The sequence below is a fragment of a genome, unplaced genomic scaffold, assembly GCF_019419815.1.
Source record: "Pyrus x bretschneideri cultivar Hongxiangsu unplaced genomic scaffold, Pyrus_bretschneideri_v1 Contig7, whole genome shotgun sequence".
Lineage (NCBI taxonomy): Eukaryota > Viridiplantae > Streptophyta > Magnoliopsida > Rosales > Rosaceae > Pyrus > Pyrus x bretschneideri.
Window position 1 is genome coordinate 3,535,336 of NW_025999809.1, and position 21,102 is coordinate 3,556,437.

The window sequence follows — 21,102 nt, forward strand, 5'->3', positions numbered from 1 at the left end:
CCACCCATGCACGAAACAAGAACCTACCCTTCAATGTTGAAGTTCACTTAGTTCATAAAGTGAGAAAAGAAATGAATCAAGAGCTTGAACAACTCGACGAGCTATTCATCGTGCTTGAAAATAGTCTCGTAGGACTTGCCGGACAAATGATGAACTAAGCTTGTTGCATGTCTAATCGAAAACTTTAACTATAAAGCGATTTCATGAAGAATGACAAACATAACACAAGTAGAAGAAGACAATACATAACCTCAGAGATCGATAATTTACCATCACCTACAAAAACATAATAAAGCACGACTTTCAAAGTTCTGAAACCAAAATACCAAGATGTTTTGTGCCCTCCAAAAATCTTGTACCAGTGTTTGTGGTAATATCCCGGCAAGCAGACATAAGATTTTCAGATAAACCTAATAAAAAGCTTCCAATAAGTTGAGAACGAGAGATGAACCTCTTTCTTCATTAATAATTGGAGTAATTTGCTTGCATGCCCCCCTGCCTCCTCTATTCTAGATCAGCTAATCTGCTCACATGCCTTTGTCGAGTTCAGAAACATAACATGATTCTATTGGTAATAAAGACCGGACAGCAGTCTTCACGACTCTTATTGTGTTTTGTGTTTCTTTGACTTCTTGACATGATGGTCATTATTGACTGAAACAGTTTCGGCACTGGTTCTACTAGGCTCTTGCATAACTGATTCTCCATCGTTTCCTTTCCTCCGCTTCGCACTCCTGCAAATTCTTTCAACAATTACAATGCAGAATCTACTTTTTTCCTTTCTCAAAATGGATTATATACTTTCAAATGCAGACTATTTCAAGTTAAATTCCAAGGTCAGAGAAGTACCAATCTGTTAGCGAAGTATCTTCCGTTTGTTTATCCAACCAGATAATGTTTCCTGTGTGAGCTGGAAGCAAGGAACCATAAATGTACAGTGTTTCCTCATCCACACTGCAAACATCAATGTTATGAAAGTACACAAGTATAATAACACATTTTTTTGAAAAGACAAAGTACAATCACAATCAAATCTATCACTTAGTTGAGAATCTACAACGTGAGCAAATGAGTACCTAACCACATATACAGTGCACGAAAGAATAGTCAACCAGACGCTTTTTAGTTTACAAGATACGCAAAATCCACATAATATGAACACTTAAGCAAGCATCCTACCTCTCTCTCTCATCACTATTTCGTGACTCAAGCATCTAATTCACAAATATCGAAAATGACTGTGAGTTGTGACTTTTTGGAGTACACTAGAACGTGATACAACTTGGCTTTAAAACTGTAATCCACACTATTCCACTAAGTGAATGAGAACACCATTCCTCAGTTAAATAAAGAAAAGAAAAACCGCAAGGACTATACCACTAAGAGCAATGCTAGAGTGGCCATTTTTTCAGACCACATTCTGTGGCAGGTGGGGTTAACTTAGGACATCAACCATTATGACCAGTTGGTAGTTGACTGATCACCTGCCAGTGCTACATGACTTTGATTAGTCATGTGGTCTAAAAATGCAGTCTCTTCAGCATTGCTGCTACCAAATTTCAGTTTTCTTTCAAATCACAAGAAGGTAATTATAATCAAAGGTCACCTTTTGACTAATAGTCGTATCATCGTTCCAACTTTTATTACATGCCGCCTGTGAGATCTGCTAACAAATAATTGCTTGCCATGTTTCTATAAGAACAATGGTGCACCCGAAAAAGGATGAATTAATAATGGGAAATATTAAGGATATGAACGCTGAAACACAGTGATGAAGAAAGCACTTACAGATTTATATTGAAATTCCTCGCGAATATCTCTGTCTGTTATGACAGCAGACGAGAAGCCAAGGATAATGACATGAATTGATTCTTGTGTGACTTTCACAACCTTTCCTTCTGCAGTGGCAGAACATCACATAACAAGCAGCAGGATCACCATTAAAGAAGTGTATCATTTGATAACAGGATGCATTTTTTATAACAAAATAAATTAAACTTTGAGCATAGTACTCTCGTGAGGTATAAAATTTGTATGTATGTTACTTCATTAGTTAACACAGAACAAGAATACTACCTACAAGCATATTGGGCTTTGGAGAATACAGTAATAACTTTGCTTTTAGTCTGACAGTAAAATAAGGATGAACTCCGGGAAGAATCTTTGCGTCCTTATCTAAAATGTTGAATTCATAAGCCAATACAATACCCTCAAATGTATCATTGTACCTGCATGAGAAACCAGAGACAGAAAATTAAATACCGAATACTACATCACAAAGACTCATAACTATGATTCTCATATTACACAAACACATGAAAAAACGGAATATTATTCCAACGAGGGCTACAAATGCCCTCAGCACTTGAACAATACAGAGTAGCCAACTGATGAATTTGGAGACAGTAAAAACAAATCCGAACACACTGCATGAAGATATCATTCCTTAACTCTGACAAATCAGCTCTCATTTGCAGTCTTTCTTAAGCAAATTACTTATTTGTTGCAAGGCATTGCAGGAACATTCAGAAATTACAATTAAATGGGGAAAAATTGTCTGCTTCTGTTCGAAATTCTGACTACATAATCGGTATTTTACAAACATAGTCTCCAAAAAGCTCATGTTTGTTGCAAGGCAGAGTCCAAACAGAGGCATACATTGTGGGAACATTCAGAAGTTACAACAAAACGGGTAGCAAACATCTCTATTCAAAACACCGAACAAGTAACCAGTGTTTCGCAACATAGTCTGCGAAATGCTCATGCTTTTTCTCGAAATTCAACTCAGTTGACTCAGCCAACAGAAAAAACAAGAACCTTTACGAGCAATCCTTAAGCGGGCAATATTGAAACCAATCATACAAACAGTGTCAAGCTTCCAAATCCTCAAAAACATAAAAAAATTAGAAATATCAAAGAAAGGGTTGCTGAGAAATTACCTCAAAAGCATCGAGCTTAGCTCGCGCAGGATTGCTTTGTGGACATTGTTGCTCGTCGACGGATGCAAATATACAACCAAATTGGCATCCGAAACGCTCAGCCCCTCCATTGCGTCCCCCGAACCAAACCTGAGCTGGGGTTTTTGCAACTATGGCGGAAAACCTAAAACCCTAGCAGAATGCCAGACTCTCCAGCTCGCGTTGGAACGTTTGATGGGTTTATCCACCATTCTCCAAGGTTTCAAACTTTATTTGGGCTGCGCCAAAGTTGGGCCCTAGTCTTCAAACCGGGTCCATAACTAATAAATGTCAAGTGGGTCCCACCGCACATTACATCAGAGCCGTTGAAATATGTATGTAGATCAAGAGAAACTGGGCGTTCTCAAATTTCTTCTCCCAGAGTTGGGAGGCAAAAGGTCAGAAACGAGCGTGAAGGAAGCAAGTAAGTTTCTGTCTGGGTTTTGAGAAATGAGCTTATTCAACTAAATATACTAATTTTTCAATTGAAAATGATAATTTTTTTAATTACATATGATAATTGGGATTAAAGGCCTTTCCTTTTGATTGTGCGTGGGCTAGGGTTATGCAGATAATTGGATTAAATTAAGCCTGTGTTGCAGTGTTAGCATCTACTGGAATATTTATTGGGAAAATTAGTTGAATTTCTGCACTTTTTGTTTTTTGATTTATCTGGGCTTTAGTTGCTTATATATGATGCTGTTAATTTTGGCGGGTTAGTATTTTGGACCCTTTTTCTTCCTCCTAAATTTGTTGGCTTCGAGTCATTGGATGTTAAAGTTTTCTTCTTGACAGAAGTCTGAAGCATCTGCATTGTGATTTAGGATTCTGATTTGTGCAAATTGAAGTTCATGAAAATCGCGTATTTGAAACGAAATTTACTTTTTTTGTGTGGATAACTTATCTGCATACAAATGGCCCCAACACGTTCGTTTTCAATTTCATATATCCAAATCACTGGACTTATTGCCTATCATATGACTAGCAAAAACGGACACTCGCGTGCATGAATTTTTTGGGAGAAAAGCAATGCATGAGGAACACATATTTCCTATAAATGGATACTTGTGAAGATGATTAAATTGTTTTTGTGTTCAATTCTTGTTTTCCTATTTGATTTTTGGATTTTTCCATTCGATTTCCCTATCGTTTGCTTTGATTTTGCAATACGAACGTGCATCACATCCATTTACTGGCATTGGTTCTGTAAATGTAGTTTATATTTGTACGATGTTGTGAACTTCACAGCTTATGGAAGTGAGAATTACAGAATGGCTGCAGATCCTACTCCAATGGAGTCTGAAGCGGATTTGAACAGGATGGTTGTGGAGAGTCCAGTTGAAAGGGATATTCTGAACACTGAAAGTGGAGAAATGCTAGGCTCAAACAATGGGACAGATTTGAAAGAAAATGAAGTAGATGGTATTCTAGAACCTTATGTTGGTATGGAGTTTGACTCTGAAGAGGCTGTCAAGGAATACTATGATGCATATGCCACGCGTGTGGGTTTTAGAATCCGTGTTGGTAATTTCCATCGTTCAAATCGTGATGGATCCATTAACAGTCGTAAGTTTCTTTGTAACAAAGAAGGTTTTCGTGACAATAAGCAATCAAAAAGGGGCGAAGTAAGGAGGCCGAGGGAGGAAACTAGGGAGGGCTGCAAGGCAATGATTATGGTGAGGAAAGAGAAGTCCGGGAAGTGGGTTGTTACAAAGCTTGAAACAAAACATTGTCATCCTATGTGGATTTCTAGAGGCAAGAGAGTCACCATTCCGGCTCCATCACAGGTCAGTTGCTTTAATAAACACAGTGTGAGTTCTTTAATACATGAATGGAATCATATTTTCCTGGGAAGCTTGTGAAATGGAAGTGTCTCACAAATAGACCTTTGATTGATTTCGAATTTCTGAGATCAGCAATATTATACATTTATGAAATAACATATATCATGCATGTTCAGGATGAGAAAGATAAGAAAATTCGTGAGCTATCTGCAGAGCTTTATCGAGCGAACCAACAGTTAGCAGAGTGCAGAAAAACACTTGAAATGGTCCTGAAAGAGGTAGACCAACACGCAGACCGCCTTACTGTAAGTGTTCAAGACATAGTTAAGAATGTAAAACAGATTGAAGACAAGGATCGAGAGAATTTATAACATTCTTAGTTATAACAGTAAAATTTATATCTCCTATTGTGCCAATCAAAAAGCCGGAATTTGGTACGCCTTTTAGACAGTCTAGTAGACGAAGGAAGAGACAGCGAGCCTTATTGCTAATTGCTAATTGCTAGGTTCTGTGTCATTTTCTGTACATTTTTCATTGGTTAAACAGAAAGTTCTCTCCAGTAATGTGGGATGATCTCCTGCATTAGTGTGTTGTGGTGGTGGCTCTTCTTCAGTAACTCAAAGGTATGAAAGCGAAATACAGTTATGCAGGGACGGGGTTCCTGGTACCCGGAGATGCCATTCTCTTTTACACAGGTGCAGAAGTCGTTGTCAGCATTGGAATTGGTAGAATGTCTGGGGCGTATGAGGCCTTGCATGGTGGGAGCCTGGAAGTGTTGAATAACTCGAAGGAAAATACTTGGTTCATTCCCTTGGACGCAGCCATTTCTACTTGCATGCTAATTACAGTTTGACATTGTGCGTAGAAATCTTTCTTTCTTGTGTTTTATAAAGTTCGCTAGTAATTGATTTTCCCAACAGGACATCGAAATTATACAAAAAAAATATACATCCTGCACAGTAAAGTTACAAGAATTCCTTTTTGCCTTGTTTTGCTGTTCTTTTTCTCTTCTATTTTTCATCCTGCACGGTAAGGTTACTAGAATTCCCCTGTGGGGCACGAAAGGGTCAATTTCTTGGCATGTCGGACTAAGATTCTCTCCCTTTCTATTTCGCGCTCTTTTCCTCCCCTCCTCCACATTGTATTCTTCAATGCAACATTGTTGTTCATTTACTTACCTCTCAAGCTTGCTTAATATACCAATGTCCTGTATTAGCTATTATTAATTGTGCTTGCTCATAATGTTGAGGAATGACATTCAAGGATATACACCAATTTATAATTTTTCGTAGGGGAAGTGACGTGAGGTAACTAGTTTGACAAACTTTATAATTTCTGCATGTAAAGAGCACAAAGTTGCACGGTTTTTTGTGTTTAAGTACCTGTGTGGAATGTCAAATCTTTTTATATAACAATTTACCCAAGTTTTCAATATAAATAGTATTAATCTTTTGCAACACAATTTTTTATTATTCTATCAAACATAATCTTTCATACCAACCCCGCAGCAACAATTCTGAGAAATGATCTCAACTTTAAGAGCTCAACTTTCCTTTGCCGATGCCATGAGCCCCTTCTGTGGTTAGCAATTCTGAGAAATGATCTCAATGTGAGCACAACTGCATCTCTAACATGTATGATACCTAGCACAGCCATCACTAGTACCCGAACCGGTAACTACTGTGAATTCTGCGGGACTTCCACGAGGAGGAATCATAACTAGCGTGTTTGTCGAAAGCTTTCCTGCAACCACGGAACTCCCCTTAATTTTGTAACCCTTCCTCGTAATGTCCAATGTAGCGGGTTGCCATATATAAGGGATTATTCTATCATAAATACCTTTAACTTTTCTTAAGGGCGGGAGTGCATTGAACAGTCATTGATTTCTGTCTGCTCTACTTCAGCTGCGTGTAGTGAATGAGGCTGCTCCCTGCTCATTTAATAGGGGCAGCCTTGCCTTTCTTTGAAAATAATTCACGTGTTAGCTCTATGGTTTTTGAGATTATTTTTGGCTCCACAACTTAGTAATACGGTCTTGTGGTATTCATTTTCACCTGTAAGTGAGATGTCTTAGGTTCGATGCTCGCCAAAAGCAAATTTAACCACATTATTGCTAGCCCATTATAAGGATTAGCTCACTCCCTTACCCCCCCTAGTATAAATAATATCATTTGTTCAAAAAAAAAAAAACAAAAAAAAAAAAAAACAAACAAACAAAAAATGTTCATTGTGTGTGCTCATATGCTAGTATAATTATCACACTCCAAAGCCCACATCCAAGGTTTGAGCCCAAATTTCCTTTCCAAGTCTATTTATCCAGTTTCTTGGTAAGAATGACAAAGTGTGAAAAATGTTTTAACTTGACCAATGTGGGACAAATGAGTTGCAAGGAAAATTTCACTTAAAAACTCCAACACTACCAGCTATCAGTGCCACGTGGTGGTACTGTACAATCTAATGATTTAAAAACCTATCGTCATAATATAGATAGATTCTATATCTGGTAATTATCGATACTTCTTGTTATTTTTCCTTAAGTAAAAGGGAATAAAGTAAAGTGAGATTATGATTACCAGTAGAAATAACGTAGTAATTAGTTGATCCAAAATAGAGGAGGCATGGGTAGGGATGGCAACGGGATGGATCAGTTTTGGATGTGCCATCTCTATACCCAAACCCGAAATCGAAGAATCCCCGAACGGGTTTTCCCCATAACCAAACTTGTCGGATAATGGATTTACCATCGGGTAACGATTTTTCCCATTATGATATTTATATTTTTAATGGTTGATGTCCTTAGTGTTTGCAAGTTGCGTTATGATGACTTGGGTTAGGTTGGTTGGGTTCTTTTACCTGTCTTACCGTTATCTGGGATATGTATGATTCATCACCTACTGAATTTTCTCATCCTTGTGGATTACACGTAACGAGAAATGTTGGATAAAAAAGACGAACCCAGTGATTGAGGGTTTTGGTTTTCAAATAAATGCTGCTCCATTTAGTTGTGAATATTGAATGCTAATGCACTCTCCATGACGCATGCATGTGTACTAAATTTTGGCAGTTAACTATGGACTATTTATATTTTTAATTATATAATGCATATAATTACTAGCACAAATTTTCATATTTAATAATGTATAATTATTGATAACACATTTAATAACGCATAATTAATGATAATTCGTTTCTCCATATTATTTTTTTTGTTAAAAAATGAAAACGGTTTGGTTTCGGGTATGAGTTCGGGGCGGATACACCAATAACAATAACCGAACCCGAAACTGAAAAATTTACCCAATGGTTATCCATAACCGTAAAAAACCCAAAAATTAATCCCCGAAACTGGACCGTTCAGATCGATTACCTACAGGGATCGGGTTTGACAGGTTAAATTGAGCAAATTTATATAACAGTGTACAACACATATTTGATATTAAATTAGTCAATGGAGCAAAAAAGTGAACATTAACAACTTAACAACAAAAACACGGTTTATCTCCTCTTTCCTCCCCTCTGCCTTCAAGCTAAAAGAAACTCTCCTAGTTGCCGCTCCTTGCTCCCGCATGGGGTCGGCGGTAGCCCAACTCCCCCTCTTTTTTCTTCCTTTTCCACCCTCTGCATCTTCCCTCTTCCCCTTCTTTCCTCCATCCTTCCCAACTTTTTCTAGCTCTTCTTCCCCCTTTCTCATCCACCTCCACTCTCTGCATCTTCTTTTTCCCCCTACTTTCCTTCATCCTTCCCCCTTCCTTCCTTCCTTCCTTCCAATCAAAAGTTTTTTAATTTATGAACTTTTTCTCTTTTGGTCTTTGTTTTGGCTTCCCTTGAGTTTTGTTCTATGAACTTTGTCTCAATTCCCATGAGCTGGTCTCAGATTTGGACATTCATAGCCTTCTCCTACTCCGATGCTAGTTTTTGTCGTGCGTCCTCAACCACTGGCCTCTGCTACTCAGCCCATGTGCTTCTTCTCGAGTGTTGGGTGGCTGTCAAAGTGCTTTTAGCACTATCTGGTAGGATTATGGGAGCGCTTACTGCGCGGGTGGCTTACTCACCCCCATTTTCCGTTGATCCATTTGTTTCGTTGGTTCGTTCTCTTGGTGGTGGTGGTGGTGGTGGTGGCCTTGCAATGGAGGCGCATCTGGTTGTTGCTGGTTCCATTCCAGTCTTATGGTTTTTTTGTTGTTGTTCTACTGTCCACTTTTTGGACTATCTACTATATTTTCTTTTTTGTTGTTGGCTTGTATTTAGGTAGTGGGCTGCCCTTTGGGCCCATTTTCCCTTGTACTTTCTTTATTATTTAATGAAAGTAATTTAATTTGACCAAAAAATAAAAATAAAAAGGGTTAATCTCGGTTTAATAACATGAAGTTTCGTTTCGTGGTTTTCAACATTTGGTACATAAATATTTTTTTCATCCCAGAGTCATACCTCAAGTTTTAATTTTGGGACAATTTCATATATTCGTTAAGTTTTCTGTTAGAACTTCTGTTAACTGATGACGTAGTGCTCACATGGACAATAATTAAGTGTCACGTGTCAAAATGGGCCCACTTCAATATTAAAAAGTTAAAAAAAAAAGAAAAAACCCAACTGTCTTCTACCTCCCCCACCAACCCCCTAATTTCCTTTTTCCCTCTTTAACCCGCATCATATCCCCCAAAACCAGTCTCCCTAAACCTTCCTTCTTCACTCCAATAAATTTCAATTATGCTTAGCAACCTCAATAATTACAAAAGATTTCTCATAAAGTATACAAAATGAAAGAGATTAATGCAAAATAGAATCCCAAAAATCCAAAAACACCCCTTACTCAGCTGAATTGGCATAAAAATTTAGCAAAATATAAACTCAGATCAGCAAAATGGTTAAATATTCATTCTTGGCGATACCCATTTGCATTTTCCCCAAGAGGGCACAAAATCTGAGCACCCAAGATGATCAGCTGCGCACACGCGCAGTGAAAGTGCATAAATGAATTGAAGAGAAGGAAACTCACTTGTTGGAGGAGTGAAGAGTAGAGGCCATGAAGATTTTGGGAGATATGAGATTGTGGGACCTGGCAGTGAGGTTGTGAGACGAGAAGGTCAGCATCGAATTCAGACTCAAAGCCATCGATTCTTTCTCTCTCTCTCTAAGTTTTTTTTCTCTCTCTAAAGCTTTCTGCTTTTGTGAATCTCAGAGAAGTGATAATTACGAGAGTTGGTTTCAAGTTATGTGACGTAATGCTCTTACTGGGAGAGAAGGGGAAGGCAACACGACAAGATGAGAGAGGACATCCCTATGCAACCACCAAGCTCACTCCAATCACCAAAACTAGTCTCCCACAACCTTCCTTCTTCCCTCTGCAACCCGCACCTTTTCCCCTAACCTTTCTTCACCACCAAAACCAGTCTCCCCCAACTCGCACCCTCCTTTCCATCTTCCCTCAGATCCAAGCTCACTCCTGTGACGTGCATCTACGCCTTCGCAACTTCGATCGTCGATTCCTCCGCAACCTCGATTCTTCTCATCGATAATTTATACAGTGATCGACGCAACTCATAGCTCGATTTGGGGATTTTCTCGCAATTTCGTCCCTTCGCCAATGGAAATTAGGTTTTTTTTTTTTTTTTTTTTTTGGGAGCAGCGGAGAGAGAAAAATGGGTAGAAATTAGGGTTTTATAAATTATAATTTGAGTGTGTTAGAGGAGATGGCAGATTGCAAATTGCAGGTTGCAGAGGGAAGAAGAAGGAAGAGATCTCAAGGAAGAAAGAAGGTTGGCGGAGAAGGTGAGGGTTGTAGAGGGAAGAAGGGAGGGAGGGGGTTAGGGGAGGTAGAAGACGGGTGGGGTTTTTCTTTTATTTTTTTTATTTTTTAATATTGAAGTGGCCCATATTGACATGTGATGCTCAGTTATTGTCTATGTGGGTGCCACATCATCAATTAACAGAAGTTTTAACGAAAAACTTAACGGATGTTTGAAATTGTCCCAAAATTAAGACTTGAGATGTGACTCTGGGATAAAAAAAACTTCATGTACCAAATGTTGAAAATCACGAAACTTCAGGATTGTAAACTGAGATTAACCCAAATAAAAATTAGTCGATAGAGCCATTTAAGGGCGGTTAGTGGGATGTAGGGGGTGCAAATTAAAAAGAGGAATTTGGGTCTTTAAAATTGTTGAGGAATTCCTTCTTTATTTATTTCGTGTTTATCTTCATAACTGTTATATGCTGTAAATTATTTTGTAAAGATCATTTTTATAGAGAATCAATTAAAACTTAGATCGTTAAATCAATTAACTATAGCAAATTGATAGACAATTTATAATGTTTTTACCCAATCTGTCCATCTTCTGTATAGGTTTGATGACTAATGATCTCATATTTCAGCGATTTTAGCAAAGATGATCTTTGTGGAGTGATTTCTAATATTAATGGTTCCAATCATAAGTGCAAAATTCCGGGAATCGATTACAAAGTGAATTGAGGAAGAACTCTCATGTCCAGCTCTGTTTCTGGCTTTTCATTAAGGCTGATGTGGGTTCTGAAGTGGAAGGAAAAGTAGGTTTTGTGCTGAGAAGGCCATGGTGTGTAAAAAACACCCACGCCTGATGTGTGTAATGGCAGCTTTGCACTGTGAAGATTTTTAAGTAATTTGGCAAAAAAAAAAAAATCAGTAGATTAACAAAACTGTAATATTTAGTGATTTACAATTCAACTGAGATTCGGACCTGGGTGCAAACTGCAAACGAGGGAGATTCATGATTGACCTTTCAAACGTTATTGTTGTATTTTCTTGTTATCGGAGATTAGACCTGACAATTTCTTACACGACCCGTTAACACGACACGTAAACGACACTAAAATAATAGGTTTTTGATCAACACGATAATTAATCGGGTCATTATCGGGTCACATGATAATAATCCGTTAATAACGGGTCCTTAACAGATTTACAGGAAAATGACACGTGGGTAACCTGTTTCGACACGATAAGAAAAAAAATTATTTTGATGATATTAATTTTTTAAACTACTAAAAAAACCTTACTATAAAATACAATAGATATAATGAATATATATATATATATATAGTTTATTAATTATTATTCTATATAAAATTTAAAATTTAAGTTTTATTTATTTATTTATTTTTATAGTGTATCATAGGCAAAGATTGAGATTAAAAATCATAAAACACATTAAAAATAAAAATATCAAGTAATTTAAAAATATCAAACACATTAAAAAAAATTATAATAATTAATTTACATGTGCGAAAAATATGAAAAAATATGCAAACGCTCGTAGTCGCATCCTTTACACTTTGAGGATGGGTATATGATCGTTTGAATTTTTAAAACCATACAAACTCTCATGAATCGTATTTTTAAGGGAGTTCAAAATGAACAAAATTCATAATCGTTAATGTATAAGTCTGAAAGATGTAAAAACATAATAAACGTTTATAATTGCATCTTGAACGCTGCGACGATGGTTACATGGTTGTTTAGATTTTTAAAACCCTCCAAATCTCATGAACAACGTTTTTTAGTTGAGTGCAAAATTAATAATAATTATTGTAGAAGTGTAAAAAATGTAATCAATTGTAATGAAAAGCGTTACAACTTTCATGAAGGGGTCAACTCCGAAATTTAGTATGTATATACTAATTTAGTATTATGTTTTACATTTTTTTGGGTCAAATTATGTTTTTCATCTTCATTTTTATTGATTAAAAAAATATTTTTCTTAACGGGTAACGGGTTGATTTGGGTCGGATTATATTACCCATTTACTTTAACGGATATTAAACGATACGACCTGTTAAGCTATTGGGTATGACACGAAAACGACACGAATACAAGAAATACGACACGAATGCCAAGTCTATCGAAGATTCGGAGAGTCCATATAATAAAATAAATAATTGAAAATCAGGGTAAAGAAACAATATATATACTTGCAGTTAGTATTAAGTTTTCTTTTTCACCAATAATCAGCACAAGAACAAACCCCACTCTCAAAATGGTGGAACCTATTGCGATCCTTAACGACAATCTTTCTGTTGGTGATCTTAGCTATCAATTTGATCATTGAGTGGCAGTCACTGCAAACCCTTAAGTTATTTACAATCCTCAAAGTCGTACCTTGTTTTGTAGCAATTAGCCTGTAGCATATGGCAAGCCTCTCGCTATGTATTGACAGAGCCAATTCCTTTTGCGTATCTTCAATATCATGCAAAACCGCCTCTGTTGCAGGCAAGTATCCTTCCAATTTCAGTTCATGGATTAGCTCCATTAACTTTTTGTAGATTTCCTCCCTCTTCGGGTGTCTGAGGTCTCCCAAGAGGAACTCATGGATCTCATTGTTTACTTCAATCAAGCTACAACCAGGCTCCTTTGGGGTTCCACCTTCTTTCATCTCTGCTCTCACTTGTGCAGCCTCTTTCCACTGCCCTGATAAAGCATATACATTTGATAGCAGTACGTAAGTTCCTGAATCTGCATTACCACAATTCACCAAGATTTCGGATACCCTTTCTCCTAATTCAAGGTTCCCATGGATTTTACAAGCACTTAGCAAAGCCCCCAACATGATATGATCCGGTGCCATTTTCATTCTTGCAATGAAATTGTAAGCTTCTTCAAGCTGACCTGAGCGACCTAGAAGATCAACCATGCATCCATAGTGTTCTATCTGTGGTTGAATGTCGTGAATATTAGTCATGGAATGAAATATCTGAAAACCCAAACCCAACAAACCTCCATGACTACATGCATTCAATACTTTAACAAAAGTAATGCTATTTGGCCTTAGTCCTTGTTTTATCATTGTCTGGAACATTTGGATAGCCTCCATGCTCTTCCCATGCATAGCAAGCCCCTCAATCATGGAATTATAACTACTCACATCTCTCTCTTTCATCTTACCAAACACTGCCAGTGCCTCATCAATATCGCCACACCTCGAGTACATATTAATCAGAGCACCACCTACTATGAAATTGAATTTGATGTCATACTTATCTATGTAAGAGTGAACCCATCTTCCGAGCTCCAATGCTCCCAAATAAGAACAAGAAGATAAAACATAAATAACAGTAACTTCATTAGGCCTCACATTATTCCTCTGCATCTCCCTAAACGCCTCCAAAGCCCTATTCATCTCCCCATTCCTAACCAACCCATCAATCATCGCAGTCCAACAAACTGTACCCTTACTCCTAGCCTGGTTAAAAACACCAATCGCCTCCTCAATCAACCCATAATCAGCATAAGAAGTGATCATCACCGTTAACGCAACAACATCCCTATCAGCCATTTCATCGAACATCCTCCGTGCACACTCAAATTCACCACTCTTCTCATAAAGATCCAGAAGCTTCATCCTCACCGATCGATTCGATGACAACCCAAGCTTTAAAACCTGCGCATGGACTCTTCTCCCCTCCTCCAACGCCAACCCAAAGCCACAAGCTTTTAACACAGAAGTTACCGCGTAGTTATTCGGCGAAACAAACCAGTTAACCATTCGACAGTAAACCCGAATCGCATCGAGGTAAAACCCAGACGACATGAACCCATCAATAAGAGCAGTGTAGAGATAGACATTTGGGGTTTGAATTTGTTGGAAAATCTTGGTGGCGTAGTCGATTGAGTTGAGGTTGGAGCAGAGGCGAAGAAGCTCGAAGACGACGAATGGGTCTTGGTCTTGGAAATTTCTTATGATTTTTGCGTGGATTGGCAGAATCTGATGAATGTGTTTGCATTTTTGAATTAGAGAGATTGTTTCTCTCCGGCTTTGGGAATCCTTGGCTTTTGGATTTGAATTTCGCGGGAATGCTGAGTTCAATGTAACCGTTGTCGCTGAGTAACTCATATTTTTGGCGGTTCATTCACCAAGTAGCCAAAGGCGGCCCAGGTCCAACGCACCACTCTTTCATGTTGTGGAAGAGAAATTTTTCAGTGTGATCGGAATACGGGGTGGTGCATCATGTGTTTTTATACAAATGGTGGGATATGTGTGTTAAAAAGCTAATAACTTAAAAAATACAATTTCCCACTACTTGTATAAAAATATGTGATGTACCATCCGTGTTCTGGTCACATTGAAAAATTTCTCGTTGTTGAGAGACTTTTCAATTTGGAAAACACGATGCGGTAAACCAAATGTCATAATACAACTGGTTGGAAAAAAAAATTCATGTATCCAATCACTTGTATTATGACATTTATTGCACCGGACTGTGTTCTCGGCACATTGAAATTTTTTTCCATGTTAATATGTTAACACTGTAGTGGGTATTCGGTATTTTTCTCATTTGCAAGTTATTATGTTACGTCATGGTGTGCTTCGCGTGACCTTAGATTCGAATTTGGTGGATGATGAATTTAATACTAAATTATTATGTCAGATCATGTTGTGCTTTTTCTAAAAGTGCTTTCATTAAAAGCACGTTTCAAATTCATATTAGAACTCAAAAGGCGCTTTGTATTTCTTTAGAAAACGCTTCTACAACCCCCAAAACATTTTTAACTATTTATCCAGACGCTTACATGAATGCTTATGGTTGTAACCTTTCCAAATCCGTCCAAAACACAAATAGACATAAGTTGTATTATAACATGTGAATTTGCTATGCATGCGATAGTCACAGTACTCTTTCTGCTAAGAAATTGACTTTCTTTTGCCAATGCCATGAGCCCCTTCTGTCGTTGGCAATTCTAAGAAATGCCCTCAATGTGAGCACAACTGCATCTCTAAAACATGTTTTGTTTGTTTTCAAGAGATACCTAGCACAACCATCACTAGTACCTGAACCGGTAACTACTGTGGATTCTGCAGGACTTCCACGACGAGGAATCGTAACTAGTGTGTTTTGTCGAAAACTTTTCTGCAACCCCGGAACTCCCCTTAATTTTGTAACCTTTCCTCGTAATGTCCAATGTAGCAGGCTGCCATATATCAAGGTATCCGATGCATTGAAATATCTTGAATGAAGCATCGCCCTCGCGAACCATCTTCTCTATCTGGCTTCACATTTCAGGGAAACAAGTAATCATTTTCCGCTCAATGGCAAAGAGCTTTACGGCCGTCCCCCTGCGCTTGTTGTTGTCCCGAGGCTCGACTTCAACAGTAAGGTACGTACCAACATCATCGGCCGTAACAAGGTAGTTTGGTTTATCTGCTCCTTCAATGGGATTAAAAGATCCATTGTCTAGATGTCGAAACCACTGAAAATTGCAGACGGTGGTTCCATTGATGAGGTATATGCACGCTTGAAGTTCCCGTCCCGGATTAGGTTCCCCTTTGATCTGGAGGCTTTCTATGACGAGGTCTGTTTCAACATGCACTGAAATCTCTTCGACATTGTGCTGAATATGTTTAGATTCAGAATCATGCTTGCCAAAGCAAATGATAGATTTCTTGGAATGACGTTTTATGTTTTATACGACAACGAATATAAAACATCAGTTTTGTAGATGTGCACATTAATAGATTCTCTTTTTCTAAAGGACAAATGTGCCGAGATAATATCACTTATATTCTGTTCGATACAATTGAAATTTTCTCAGACACATTTGTCTTTGAAAGAAGAACGGAATGCTATGTCCAGAGAAGAGTTCTATACACATTCATTTATCCAAATTTTGCACTGGAGCGACTCTTGATATCAATATTATCACTGGAGTGACCTTTGATATCATTATTATGAAGGGTGAGCCCAGTGCAAAATTTGGATAGATGGATTTTTTTAGTGCTAATTGTTAATACCACCTAAGACAAAATCAGTCACTCAAATTCAATCCACAGAAAAGCGCAAAATTACAGCCCACGCTCGTGTACTTTCCTTGTATATTCAACGCATAGCTAGAGTTAAATTGTTAATTTTTCAATTTTCTTTTAAACAATCATGAGATAACTTAATAAGAATAAAATAATACTACCACTACTACGACTACTAAGGGAAGGATAGAAATTTACACTCCCAGAGGCCACCCTGATAAGTTTGCTGCTTCCGTTAGAGCTTTCCAACATTTGTGCACCTTCTTTATGTCGTCTTTATATTTGCCTTCAAGTTTAGCAAGTGCATCACCAAAACTACCTCTATGTTTTCTTACGTCTGACGGATTCACTTTGTAAAAAACTGGCAAAACCATTTGTTTCTTCGATCCTTTGCATTCAAAGATCTTGACAAGTTCGTCCAAGCACCAATTTGAGGACGCGTAGTTTTCGGAGAATATGATAATAGAAATCTTAGAATCTTCTATCACTTTGCAAAGGGTAGCGGATATTTCTTCTCCTCTTATAAGCTCATCGTCTATGAGGGGGCGTTTGTTTGCCCTAATTAAAGTGTACTAGATTGGACTGGACTAAGGATTAGTCCAGTCCTATGTTTGCTCCTGATAGGGACTAGGTTTAATGAGACTAAGTCTCACTCGCCTAGACTAAATCCGGGACTAGCTAAGATTGTCCCCTCTCTTCCCCTCTCTCCTCCTCGCCTTGCTCCTCGACCACTCACCCTCGAAAACCATGCGATGCTTTTCACAACCAATTTTCATATAAAATACCAAATTGAAAATAGGAGTGAGGGGATTGCGATTCTACCTGAATCGAGGCCAAAAGGTGGTCGGAGGTGGCCGGAAAATGGCCTGGAAGTCTTGGCTGGTTTGGGTTTTTTTTTTTTCCGAATCCATGACAGATCAAGCATGCAAAGCTCGAATATGGGACCAGAGATGAGGAAGAGTTTGTTAGTGGTGCAAACCTCGTCTAATCCGATGAGGTTTAGTTGGAAAACCCGTTGGGAAACTTGCAACTCATCGGAAAAAATGAGGCAGGAGGTGAAGTGCAGAGGCAGTGAAGAGGCAATGAAGAGGTAGGAGGGAGAGGTGAAGTGTAGAGGCAGGAGGCGAAGAAGATGAAGTGAAGAGGCAAAGGATTTGCAATAAAAAAAAAAATGGAACAAAAATGGGAGAAATGGGGAATGGGGAGGGAGAAGCGGAGAAAAAAATGAATGAAGAGATAGGAGAGGGTTCTAGAAAAATAGGGAAAAAGATAAAGTAATAATAAAATATTAATTGATATATTAAATTAAAAATAAAATATTAATAAATATTATTAAATAATATAATATTATAATTCTCCTTTTTAGTCTGACACTACACCAAACGCTTTATTAAGTCAGTTCAGCTTAGTATAGTCCAAGCCAGTCCAGCTTAGTCTCTGAAGCTAGTCTAGTTCGAAACAGTCCGGTGCAACAAACGCACTCTGAAAGTCTTGATTCCTTTTTGACATAAAGTAGTGTATAAATGATCTGTAAAATTATTGCGTGTATATTCACCTCTGAAACTCAAAAACACGTGGTACTCCCATGAAAGGGTGAGAGAAGGAGAAGCACCTTCAATATCAACCATGGAAATATTATAACACCTTCAAAAGCTTTCGATCTCTCTTGCTATACCTCTACAGACATATATACATACATAATGTGTGTGTGTGTGTGGAGTTAAGTAATTCTTTGAAAACTCAAAGTCTTCGACGCGTTTTCAGCGTGTAGACTTGTGATGATAGAAATCTTAGAATAAAATCTTCCATAGCTTTGGAAAGGGCCGAGGATATTTCTTCCTCATCGCCTATGAAAGTGTTGATTCCTTTTTGACACAAAGCAGTAAAAGTTTACAACAACAAAAAGTGGACTTTTTCCTCTCTGGGAGTTTTGCAAAGTCGTTTCCACATTACCAAAAAAATATTCAAATTTCGATAGCAATTTTTTTTTTTTTTTCCTCCGTAAAATCGAGTGCAACAATGGCTTCATTTTGGCTTGTTTTGTTAACATTCCACGTATTGTTGAATACATCCCACATTTTCTTTTCTAATCAAAGTTTATCCTAATGCACTTCACGTAGTTTTCCATAATACCCTCATAACCTATACTCTTAATATACACTCCACATTTTCTACGTACACCTCACGCTTCACATCTTAGGTGCATATATATATTTTATAGTTTTGTTTTTATATCTTAATTCTGTAATCACAACAATAAAATCGGGTTAAAGAAGAATGTGAAGTGTATGTAGAAAATTGGATCGATGCCTTCATGAATCAATGGGTTATTATATTCTTAGCAATAGAGGTGTCCATTTTTAACAGCAGTTTAGACCTGACATTCGTGTCGTGTTTCTTGTGTTCGTGTCGTTTTCGTGTTATACTCGATGATTTAACGGGTCATGTCGTGCAATACCTGTTAAAGTAAACAGGTAATATGACCCAACCCAAATTCAACCCATTAATATTATCAGGTAATATGACCTGATCCGTTATCCGTTAATAAAAGTATATTTTAAATCAATAAAAATGAAAATGAAAAACATAATTTGACCCAAAAAACCGTAAAACATAATACTAAATTAGTATATACATACTAAATTTCGGAGTTGACCCCTTCATGAAAGTTGTAAAACCTTTCATTACGAGTGATTACATTTTTCATGCTTCTACAATAATTATTATTAATTTTGCACTCAAATAAAAAACACTGTTCATGAGATTTGGAGGGTTTTAAAAATCTAAACAACTATGTAACCATCATCTAAGCGTTGAGGATGCAATTATGAACGTTTATTATGCTTTCACATCTTTCAGATTTATACATTAATGATTATGAATTTTGTTTATTTTGAACTCCCTTAAAAATAATATTCATGAGAGTTTGTATGGTTATAAAAATTCAAACGATCATATACGTACCCATCCTCAAAGCGTAGAGGATGTGACTACGAGCGTTTGCATATTTTTCGCACATGTAAATTAATTATTATAATTTTTTTTAACATGTTTGATATTTTTATTTTTAATGTGTTTTATGATTTTTAATCTCAATCTTTGCCAATAATATACTATAAAAATAAATAAATAAATCAATAAAACTTAAATTTTAAAATTTATATAGAATAATAATAGAATAATAATTAATAAACAATACATACACATTCATTATATCTATTGTATTTTATAGTAAGTTTTTTTTAGTAGTTTAGAAAATTAAAATCATCAAAATAACTTTTTTCTTTCGTGTCCAAACAGGTTACCCGCGTGTCACTCTCGTGTAAACTTGTTAAGGATCCCTTATTAATGGGTTATTATCGTGCAACCTGATAATGACCCGATTAGTTATCATATTGACCCGAAACCCGTTATTTTTGTATCGTTTACATATCGTGTTAACGGATCGTGTAAGAAATTGCCAGGTCTAACCAGCAGAGCAGAGGTGTCCAGGTTTTCTTTGCTTGAGTCTAGAACAAGAGATTTCAAATTTGAATACTGGTGGCAGTTGAAGAATGAGTGAATTAGACATGCAGCTCTTTAACCAAATAATACATAGTTGTCCAACTGACATGGCCGCTGCAAACTTGGTATTCTTTACTCATCAAAAGATACAAGCAGGAGGTGGATGTCCAACTGAAAAAGAAAAAAAAGAAAAAAAAGACATTTGATCCAACCATCTCTCGGGATGTTTATGTTAAAAGTGATTTAAGGTGTATTTAGGGTGATGGTAGTCCGGCAAGTCGCACAGAGAGAGAGATGAGATAGAGAGAGGGTTATCAGATAGAGAGAGGGATGAGAGACTAAGGGAGGAGAGTTTTAAGAGTGTCCCAAAGTGTGGAGAAAATTTTCCAAGTAGTTGGCACATATGTTGACTTGCCCTTCCCATCACCTCTCCCTCCCTTTCTCTCTCTTTCTGTTTCCCTCTTCCCCTTTTTATTTCTTCTCTTTCTTGCTGCAGAATAAGAACAAAAGTGATCCCGGCGATCTCCAGCTGAAAGATCGAGATTGACGACCGCCGATCTGAATTGGAGTTGTCGTTGACAATCTCTGGGTTCCATGTGGAAGTAAGAGTGGGAGAGAAAGAGAGGAAAGGAAAGAAAGAGAGTCGAATAGAGAGAAGGGACGATGATGTCGGATAAATCGCCTGCTGGTGAGAGAGGTGGGTGTGGATGGTTTGGCGTCGTCAGGCTCGTGGACTTCTGATATCTTAGTTATTGTGAAACAATTGGCTTTTTTTTTAATTTAAAAGAATAAATTATACAAGTGTCAAATGTTTATTCGTGAAACTCCAAGTCAGCATATATGGCAGGTACCTAGAAAAATTTCTCCAAAATGTGGGAGACAAAGTGCCACATGGAAAGAGAGGAGATGAGGTTGAGGCATAAAAATCTTAATTAAAATAAAATAAAAATAATAAATAACCAAAATAACTAAAATAATAATTTTACAAAAGTATTTTTCGAATTCGTAGTTCCGTAAAATCTTCATCGTAGCTCCGAATTCTATTTCGCTTGTGTCTACACGTTCGTACCGTCGAGTACTTCGAGA

The 21,102-nt window shown here is 37.4% G+C and overlaps 3 protein-coding genes across 4 annotated transcripts; 1 reads left to right on the forward strand and 2 right to left on the reverse strand.

Annotated features, from left to right (window-relative positions):
• Positions 1-229: 229 nt before the first annotated feature.
• LOC103949555 lies at positions 230-3,166 on the reverse strand. 2 transcript variants are annotated; one of them, XM_009360669.3, is made up of 6 exons: positions 2,940-3,164; positions 2,077-2,228; positions 1,789-1,898; positions 1,607-1,692; positions 850-954; positions 230-734 (listed from the first exon to the last, which is right to left on the reverse strand). In XM_009360669.3, the coding sequence occupies exons 1-6, from the start codon at positions 3,047-3,049 to the stop codon at positions 605-607; spliced, it is 693 nt and encodes a 230-aa protein (XP_009358944.2). In that variant the 5' UTR covers positions 3,050-3,164; the 3' UTR covers positions 230-604. The 2 variants fall into 2 exon arrangements, with proteins under 2 accessions (XP_009358944.2, XP_048429949.1); XM_048573992.1 differs by having other exon boundaries at positions 592-734; positions 850-910; positions 2,940-3,166.
• Positions 3,167-3,241: 75 nt separating this feature from the next.
• On the forward strand, positions 3,242-5,723 carry LOC103949556 (protein FAR1-RELATED SEQUENCE 7-like). Its single transcript, XM_048573993.1, has 3 exons — positions 3,242-3,381; positions 4,174-4,744; positions 4,918-5,723. Exons 2-3 carry the CDS (start codon positions 4,229-4,231, stop codon positions 5,110-5,112), a joined length of 711 nt encoding a protein of 236 aa, XP_048429950.1. The 5' UTR covers positions 3,242-3,381; positions 4,174-4,228; the 3' UTR covers positions 5,113-5,723.
• Positions 5,724-12,637: 6,914 nt separating this feature from the next.
• LOC103934374 (putative pentatricopeptide repeat-containing protein At5g59200, chloroplastic) lies at positions 12,638-14,649 on the reverse strand. The gene has a single exon (XM_048573666.1). The coding sequence runs from the start codon at positions 14,602-14,604 to the stop codon at positions 12,712-12,714; it is 1,893 nt and encodes a 630-aa protein (XP_048429623.1). The 5' UTR covers positions 14,605-14,649; the 3' UTR covers positions 12,638-12,711.
• Positions 14,650-21,102: the final 6,453 nt, after the last annotated feature.

Coding starts and splice junctions, on each gene's coding strand:
- LOC103949555 (XM_009360669.3), bottom strand. CDS start 3,049: ATGGAGGGGCTGAGCGTTTCGGATGCCAATTTGGTTGTATATTTGCAT. Junction 2,229..2,939: donor CTAAGCTCGATGCTTTTGAG/GTAATTTCTCAG, acceptor TTTCTCATGCAG/GTACAATGATACATTTGAGG. Junction 735..849: donor GATACTTCGCTAACAGATTG/GTACTTCTCTGA, acceptor AAGAATTTGCAG/GAGTGCGAAGCGGAGGAAAG.
- LOC103949556 (XM_048573993.1), top strand. CDS start 4,229: ATGGCTGCAGATCCTACTCCAATGGAGTCTGAAGCGGATTTGAACAGG. Junction 4,745..4,917: donor CCATTCCGGCTCCATCACAG/GTCAGTTGCTTT, acceptor ATGCATGTTCAG/GATGAGAAAGATAAGAAAAT.
- LOC103934374 (XM_048573666.1), bottom strand. CDS start 14,604: ATGAGTTACTCAGCGACAACGGTTACATTGAACTCAGCATTCCCGCGA.